Source organism: Microtus ochrogaster, linkage group LG3, assembly GCF_000317375.1.
Source record: "Microtus ochrogaster isolate Prairie Vole_2 linkage group LG3, MicOch1.0, whole genome shotgun sequence".
Taxonomy (NCBI): domain Eukaryota; kingdom Metazoa; phylum Chordata; class Mammalia; order Rodentia; family Cricetidae; genus Microtus; species Microtus ochrogaster.
The window spans coordinates 19604704-19614346 of NC_022029.1; the positions used below are offsets into that span (position 1 = coordinate 19604704).

Sequence of the window (9643 nt, forward strand, 5' to 3'; positions counted from 1 at the left end):
TGTAGACCAGGCTGGTCTCGAACTCACAGAGATCCGCCTGCCTCTGCCTCCCAAGTGCTGGGATTAAAGGCGTGCACCACCACTGCCCGGCTTCAAGTTCTGATTCTTGTTGCAGTACTAGGAAGCTGCAGAAACTCAGGAGTTGCTAAATGGACTTGTAGTAATAAATGGAGCTAGAATGGAACTCTAAGCATGAAATGGCAGTAACTTTAATGCTCTCTCTTCCTCACCAACCCTATGAAAGCAGTCTCCTGGAAGAAAAGCAGTGGATGGTGTTAGCTAAAGAAATCAGGCCAATTCTTGCCTCGACTCAGCAACGCAAATGCCAAAATTGGGACGGTACAAAAAAGGTGCAGATGACTCCCCCAGCACCTGAATCCCATGAATGGTGATGTGCAGATCGGTGCAGTGTTTCCATGTCTTAGAAATAAAAAAATTGGGGGCTGAAATGAGGCTCAATTAATGGAATGATTGTCTAGCATGCACAAAGTCCCAGGTGCGACCTCCAACTCTGAATAACTGGGTCATCTTCAGCAGCACAGAATTTAAGGACCAGCTAGAGCTACATGAAACCCTTTCTCAAAAAAGAATAAAGCCAGGCATAGTGGTGCAATCCTTTAATTCCAGTACCTGTTAGGCAGAAGCAAGTAGATCTCTGTCAGTTTGAGGCCAGCCTGGTCTACATAATGAATTCCAAGCCAGTCAGTGCTACATATGAGACCCTAGAGAGAGAGGAAGAGAGAGAGGACCAAAACAATGTATGAATATTTCATAAGAGAGATTTAAAAATAAAGGGCCACAAAATGGTTCAGCAGGTAAGGTGCTCTCTACCAAACCTGATGACCTGTTTTAACCCAGGGGGTGAAAAAAGAACTGACTCCCACGGGTTGTTCTCTGACTTACACACACACACACACACACACACACACACACACACACGCATGCATGCACACAGGCACAAACATGTCTTCATCTCTTGAGAGCTAGAGGACTCCTGTTCTGCTTCTTCTGTGTGCTGTACAAAGGCAATATTGGCTAATAAAATTTGACAGATTAGCACAAACCAAGTGGAATTCATCAGGACTAACTGGATGAAGAGAAAACATCAACCATGCAATGTAAAAACATTGATGTAATTGAAGTGGCATTTAATGGCTCTCCATACTGCCTAGTCCCCAACTCCCTACTATTATCTTCTTTGTTGTCTCAGACAGGAAATGACTCCTTCTCTTCATTTAATCAGCTACCTGGTACAATCAGCTCTGCTTTCTTATGGTATTTTTGGAAACTGGGTCTCATTGTAGCCCGGGATAGCCTAAAGTTCTCTGTATATTCAGGAATAACCTTGAACATAGGATTCTCAAGCCTCTGCCTCTGTTGCTGGGATGACAGGCACTCACCACCATATTCAGTTAGTTCTATTTTCAAACTAGGTCACTGACCCTCACTTCAGACTAATAGTTCAATTCTGGATGATACTGCACTTGCGTTCCTTCTCCTGCACTGCTTTTACTTCCCAGCAGTCTGCCCTTCATGAAGATTCCTCTGAAATCGCACAGCAATCCTATGTGCTCTCTTCCCCTCACGTGGTAAATCGCAACCTATCAGCTCCTCATTAGAGGGTCTTTTGGGCGTGGCCTGTTCCACTCCCAGATACTTCCTGCCCATTCATGCTTCAGAGGACAGCCCTGGTTGAGCTCTCATATCATTTCCCTTACTTGTTTTACAATATGCTGGGGTTTTTTTCTACCTGTGAAGTTGTCTTCCCTACCCTGATTCAGTCTCTCACTCCTTCTTGACCCTCTCTCACTCTCATCCTTTACCCAATATTGTGGCAGAAATAGAAATAAATGTCCAGATGAAAAGGCCAATGCGGTAAACCTCCACATTGCTCCTTGACAGCGGCGCCCATTTATATCCAGCTGTGGGCAACGCCAAGTTAGCCATTAACAGGTGTTGTAAGTACAGTGTCTGGTGTCCACAATACAGAGGAATTCATGAAAATATTTAATTTTTCAAATGAGAAAAGAAATAGAACTTAAAATTTTTAATATATAATATTAACATTTAAGTCTACAAACACATATAAACTAACATATATTACTATGTGAATATGTGTATGTATTTTTACATATGTATTTTTTGCACAGTCTTATACAGGACTATATAATCACTTTTATTTTAGTGGAGGAGGTCTACTGAGAAAAGTATTTGGAACCCACCAAAGTTAAAGCATGGCCTATGTCATATTTGGAATTTTTTAATTCAGAAGATTAAAATTGAGTTTGATCTATTTTGTAGTAACAGACTAAGTTTTGAAATCAGGTAAAAAATAAAACATTCAACATTTCAGGAACAAGTAAACTACATAAATATAACTTGTGGGTTTTCTTATAGTTTAGAGACAGAAGAAGAACAACAGTATCTTGCCTCGAGCTATGCTACCATCTCCACTGACTCATTACAAGGTGGAAAGAAGTATTTGGTATGGGTCCAAGCTGTCAATGCCCTAGGCATGAAGGACTCACCGCTACTACAAGTCCATCTGGATGATATAGGTAAGGAGTGAGAGATACTGCATAGCTTTTATTACAGACAACTAATTGACATTGATAGCATCAAATGGTCTAAATCTGAACAAAGTACACCTAAAGTTCCTGCAGATAATAAGTAATCAAATTTTTCTGGTATTCTTTCCCCTGGGGCAATTCTGTAATTGGACATCCTTCCAGTCTCATATCTAAATGGCGGTGATGCAAATATGTTTTTGAGAACTTGTGTTTCAAAAGCTAGGGAAACTAAGAGAGACTTAAAATTTACCTTACAAGAAGCCATCTGTCAAGGGCAGATGGGAAGAAACAAGGATTGTACTCGGATATGATGAACCTTATGTTGTAAAAGGTATGGCATACTAATGGATTGTGCTCTATGTGCTATATGTCAGGGAGGGTCCTTTTCAGGTACATACAGATTGCTGAAAATTGTGTTGACATGTCTAACTTCACCAACAAAACTAGTGTTTACATGTTTTACTTGAGATATTTTATTTTTTAATTAATTAATTAATTTATTTTACTTGAGATATTTTAGACCCTGCCTTTTAAAGATTGCAATATTTAATAAGCATCTCTATTAACTCCAGTATTATTTTATTATTATTTGATCATATGACTGCTTATTTCCTCGTTGGAGATTTATACTGTTCTCAATTTTCCACCATCTAAAGTATAATGTCATGAACTACATTGTAGCAAAATCATCATGAAGTTCTTGATTCTTAAAAATTAATTTTGGTTAGTATACAAAAAATGGGTTTCATTCAACTTTTTCATATATATATATATATATATATATATATATATATTTATAATATACAACTATAGCCGGCGCTCACCCCCAAGCTGAGTTAACTGGGTGTGGCTGCAGTCCACGTCCCCACGCGGGGCTGAATCGCTGAAGTGGCTACGCTGCGGAGCGAGGGCCACAGGCCTGCCGCGCCCGGGTGTGTCTGGCACCGCAGAGGAGGATCTGCCTCTGTCCTACATGTGCCTCAGCCAATGCCATGGCCTGGGAGTGCCCTGCCCAGCTGCTCTCACCTGCAAAGCCAAACTTAATATGCCAAGTACAGGATGCCAAGCCCACGGCTGCCCAAGGAGGACATCATCAGCCTGGCCTCCCGGTCTGCACTGAGCAGATACCTCTGATCCCTGGGCCAAGCAGAAGGCAACTGTGGACAGCCTGAAGGGCTGGCTGGCTCAGAGACCACCAGCCTTGCTTCCAGCTCGCCAGCAAGATGTGGACAGCCCTGGTGCTGGTTTGGATTTCCTCCATGCCCTTATCTAGAAGCCATAGCATGACTGAGGAGCCGCTAGCGACCAAGGTGTGGCCTAAAGCTGTGAACCAAAGCATGACTAGGGACACAGGTCCGAGAACAGCCACAGTGCCGCCTGCTCTTGTCACGCCAACCACGGGGACCTGGGCAGCTAGCCCGAACTTGACCAGAGTGAAAGCAGAGATGACAACACAGTGGACAAACACGAGCACTCTGACCACCAGAGAAGGCACGATGGGCAGAGTGACCTCCAGTTCCCTTACACCATCTCCATCATCAGGGCCCGAGACTGTGGGGCCATCTCCACCCACCACCACTGCTGGGCTTCCCTCTCCCAGCATTCCACATGCAGAATTGCCAAGTGAAGATGCCAGCACATCACTAAGAACAGCCACAGTGGCAACAGTGGCCCCACATACCACGACTGTTGCTGCAGGCACCATAAACACAAGTGGTCCCACAAGGAATCTGAGTCCTGCCGAAAGCACACCTACTAACACATCCACCATGAGCCCCATCCCCACTTCAGGTGCCCAAACCCAAGGTACCACCATCCAGGTGACAACAGAACAGCCAGTGCATAGCACAGCTGGCAGCTCAACACCTGGTCCTTCAAATACCACCCTGGAGCCCACCACCACCAGCTCTGTGGCTTCAACAGCAGTAGTGACCACCACTCAGATACAAACCAAGGAGCCAACTGCCAGCACAATGCCAGTGCCTCCTACCAGCCCGACCCCAGAAGTGGAAGCCACAACCCTCACCACACAGTCAAGCCCTGCATTATCTACCCAGGGGATAGGTGGGCCAGGCACACCCCTGACAACAGAGCGGGTGGAGACCAAAGCCCCAGCTGGTACTGCCTCTGCTGGGCCAACACCCAGGAGCTCCAGGGACCCTAAGGTGCCAACCACAGACTTGTGTCAGCTCAGCACCCAAGGCCAGTACCCTGAGCCCCTTACCCCATCCTTAGTGAACAAAATGTTGCTTCTGGTGGTGCTCCTTTTGGGGGTGACCCTGTTCATCGCAGTCCTGGCAATGTTTGCCCTGCAAGCCTATGAGAGCTATAAGAAGAAGGACTACACGCAGGTGGACTACCTGATCAATGGCATGTATGCAGACTCGGAGATGTGAGCCCAGGAGGCCGGCCTCCTCCGTGGCCTTCTGTTTTGTCTCAGACCAAACCAAGTGCTTCCAGATCCTTTTGGTGCAATTTCGGAACTGTGCCAGATGCGTAGACACACGTAGCTGCTGTCAGACCACTCCAGGAACAGGAGAGAGCTGCCTTTTCACAGTTATGTTTTTAAATTATCACATATGCAAGTGTGACCGCGGTCAAGGGGGCCTGGCCTGTTTGGCTGTTGGCGTGTGAGATCTTGACCGCAATTAAAAGCAATGGTTGCTCTCAAAAAATATATATACATACAACTATATATATAATTGTTTTTGTCCTTATTAGTTCTTTGTCAACTTGACACAAACTAGAGACACCTAGGAAAGGTGAACTTTAGTAGAGGAATTTTCTGCATCACACTAACCTATAGTCAGTCTATGGGACATTTTCTAGATTAAGATTAATATGGAAAGGCCCAGGCCACTGTGAGTGGTGTATTAGTAAAAGTAAAGTGACTGTGTAAAGCAGGGGTTATAAATCGACCACAGTGAGCTATGGAATGGAATTAGTTTCACTTTGATGTTTATGCTGTTTAGTCCCGTGTAAGACTGTACTGGAAAAGCATATTTTAGCTTTATAATTCTCTATAAATTGCCTATCTGCATACATAAGTTTAGATAGTTGTTACTAAAACAAGAGTTTCCCAAAGTACAATCTATGAAGTTATGAATGAATAAAAATGAATTAATTGATAGAGGATATTAAGTTGTAACAATATTTCCTAGATCTAGATGCACCCTGTTGAGTTGATAATTTATCTAACAAAGACAAAAGCTTTCATCTTTATATTATACATATAGAATAAATGAAAAGAATCAATAATGTATTCTGTTCAGATAAGGAAACTTATAGGGTCTAGAAAGATGACTCAGAGATTAAGAACATTGGCTGCTCTTTCAGAGGTTCTAAGTTCAAATCCCAACAACCGCATGGTGGATCACAACTGTATATAATGAGATCTGGTGCCCTCTTCTAGCCTGAAGGTATACATGCAGGCAGAACACTGTATATATAAAAAATAAGTGAGCAAACAAACAAATATTTTTAAATTACAAGTGTATATATAGTTTAGAAATATGAATATTCTAGTTACTACACAATTTCTTCTATAGTAACTATAAGGTGACCCATCAGAATGTCAGTCCCCCTTTCAGGACACACAACAATTTCTTACTCTTAGAGGACTTGTTCATTGTAATTAGAGAACAATACAAGTTAGCAGTCAATGTAAATATTTATATATTTCCCTATTCCCCAGAAGAAGAGAGTATTACTATGAAAGGTGTGCTATCAAGCAAAAATTATCTGAAATAAACATTGATGGTGTGTTAGCTTACTGTTATTCTGACAATATACCCAAAATAATTAACTCATGAGAAGGAGGGATGTCATTTAGCTTGCCATTTTGGTAGTAACAGTCCGCAATTGGTTGATCCCATTGCTTTGGGCCATGGCAGAGAAGTACATCATGGTGGAAGTACCTGGTGGAAGAGGCTGCTTACTTTATAGTTGCTAGGAAACAAAAAGTGAGAAAGGAAGGGCCAGAGTCCCAAATATACCCTTTGAAGTCACATACCTCATAGATCTAAGACCTTCTACTAAAGTATGCGTCTTAAGGTTTCTGTCATCTCCCAGTGGTGTCAAGCTGGGTACTAAGCCCTTAACACATGGGACACTGGACACACGTAAAATCAAGGTCCCAGAAGAAAAGATACCTCCTTTATCTCTTCTTTTATACTCCAGATAATGAGGCCAGCAGTTGGTGTTTCTTTGGGCTTTTAAGAAGTATTTCTTTCTTACATAATAAATCAAAAAATAAGACAAGTTCTATCAGTTGTTACTTAGATTATGAATTTATGGGACTTTGTACTTTGAATTTTGACATGTCTCTATATTGATGAAAAGCTATCAATTTCTTCCTGGGGAACTCTCTTAACCACTAGTCTTTTGTTTCTTTTTCTAGTAATACCTTCTGCATCCATCATTTCCAGAGCTGAGACTGTAAATGCTACTGTGCCCAAGACCATAATTTACTGGGATAGCAAAACCATGATTGGAAATGTATTCTGTGAAATGAGACACAAAGCAACAACAAACCAAACGTGGAATGTAAGCTAAGTTTTCATTTTCCCTTAACATCTGAGGAAACGATTTACAGAACAGCCCATTAACAGTGTTCAGACTGGACTTAGGAAAGATCGGTTTCTCACACTTTTGACTGACAGGATATTTAAACTACTCTGCTTTTAGTGATTGCTGTGTGTTTCTGAATAGTATTGTTTCCCGAAATGATCTTCTGACTTCTCTAAATTGTTAAATATACTGAATTTACAACTAAATGGGATCATTTTTAGTTCCTTAGCATTGTCTCTTAGGACGAAATTTATATCCATATCCATAAATATGAAATTAAAGCACTCTATGCTGAAATTGGACAGCATGATTCAAAATGGAGATGTTAGAGTAAGATGTCTGTAACAAATTCCCAAGCATATATATGCTGGGGGAACTCCTTTAACCACTGCCTTTGAGATGCTGGCCTACTTTGGGCGTGGGCGTGGGCGCTATAAAAACAGATGCATAAACGTGCTCAGTCTCTCTTGGCTGCTGGATTCGGTTTCTGTTCCCTGCTTGTGCAGAGGACTGTTGATCTGTGAGTCTACCCCTAATAAAGAACCCTTTATTATACTCAATTCTGAGCTAGTGTGGGACTACTTTATTGTAACATATTATATGTAAATATAATATAATTTATGTAAATTATATCATATAATATAATTGATAATTAATTATATTATATGTAAATATAATATATGTAAAATATCACATATATTATAAAACATTAATATATATTAGCAACTTGTTAGTAATAAAAAATTAAAACAAAAAATTCTCAGGGACGCAGGCATTCTTTGAAGATACGTAGCAAAACTTATGCGAAAGTCTGTAGCTAACCACAGCTGCAGTTGTGAGGAGATACTGGCAATCTCTTAAAGGGGCCACTACAGGTTACAAAGGGAGAAAACAAAACCATTGAGCTGTCTAAGGAAAAGGCAAAGAATACTTGCATTATTTTCCATTTCTTAAGTGTGATTAATATCTGGACATGGTTAGCCAGTTAGGTGCTATTGGTCTCTTGAAGGACTAAGATATATCAATGACAGACACCTGCAATACCGTCCCCATTCATCATAAATCCTCTGAAGGTCTAGATCCTACAAGGACAGACACTTGCAATTTTATAAATAAACTCTGTGAAAGTTCCATTTTTGATCTGTCCAGAAGGACACATGTCTGGCCAACTTGCTCTGTCAGTAAGACTAATGATAGAGAACAGGCTTCTAAGTTTCTCACCTAATATGGAGAACATAGTGTAGTAAGAAGTCATACTTTTGCCCGTCCACAAATATGTGTGCCTATAAGACTGAAATGTAATCATGAGATTACATGTACATATTACATGAAAGTGCTTGATAATAGGGAGATATCATAGCTGTTCTTGAACAAGTGAAATTGCAGATGAAAGTAACCATTTTCAGAGTCAGTGGCCCTGCTGACTTTTCCAGGCAAGGTTCCTCCATCTGAGAATAATTTCTCGGGTGGGTTGATATCTAGATTATCTGAATTATGACTATATTATTATTATCATTATTTTAAGTAAAATTCAAAGATGAATAATCTTTTAAAATGCATCATTGTGATTAAAACATTAAAATGAACTGCAAATTCTAAGATGTTTGTCTAAGTCTCAAATTAGTTTTTAAAATGTCAGTTTATAAAATACATAGAGTTTTTCTTTACATAGGTCTGACTAAAATAAAGATCTTGAAAGCTTGTTTGTTTTAAAAGACACAATAGTGGTAAAAAAATATACTTAATTTTTTTTAATATTTGTATTTTTATATGCATTCACACATATATACAGCATAACTTAGAGTTGGTGAAAAGAAACTGTGTTTCCAGAGACTGAATGACTGATTGGAACTTCAACACTGTGGGAAGACTGGAATGTTCCACGTCCAGAGTTCTAGCCCTCTGGCACAGCCATTCCTTGCCCACCTCTGTGACAGGAGTTTTAGTGCACACATCCTCAGGATGCTGAAGTTAGCATATTTTCATAGCACGTCAAAAAAGGCAGTAAATCATTCAAAGGTTTAATGTTGTCCCTCTGGTCAGGTGATCAGCTTTGTGTCTGCTCACCTCCTACACTTTCCCTCATTAAGACCTCTGTGTGAGGGGAAGGGAGTTCACACACAGTCAAGGTCATTGAATCTTACATTCCTACCAAATCACTCTGGAGTACAACTAGGTTGAAGGTTAACTCAAGCAAACTGCTAAAACTCGTGCTGGGCTTTTTACAATGTGTCCTACAGTCCTCTTTCAAAGTATGAAGTGGAAATGTACCCTTGTAATACAGAATGTTGTGTGATGACATTTTCCTAGGGAGATGTAATATATACACACATAAATGGGGAGAGTGGTAGATAGATGGAATATAGATAGATAATAGATAAATGGATCATAGATGTAGATAGATCAGAGATAGAAGATAGATGATAGATAGATGATAGATAGATAGATAGATAGATAGATAGATAGATAGATAGATAGATGATAGATAGATAGATAGATAGATA

General features: G+C 40.5%; 2 protein-coding genes across 2 annotated transcripts in view; both read left to right on the forward strand.

Moving 5' to 3' along the window:
* Il23r (interleukin 23 receptor) overlaps positions 1 to 9643 on the forward strand; it is a 76908-nt gene that overhangs the window by 17994 nt on the left and 49271 nt on the right. The window contains 2 exon segments of the mRNA XM_013351285.1: positions 2398 to 2558; positions 6970 to 7115. Coding sequence (XP_013206739.1) covers positions 2398 to 2558; positions 6970 to 7115 — 307 coding nt within the window.
* On the forward strand, positions 3500 to 4966 carry LOC101983457 (uncharacterized protein C11orf24 homolog). The gene has a single exon (XM_005360617.2). It carries the CDS (start codon positions 3794 to 3796, stop codon positions 4964 to 4966), a length of 1173 nt encoding a protein of 390 aa, XP_005360674.1. The 5' UTR covers positions 3500 to 3793.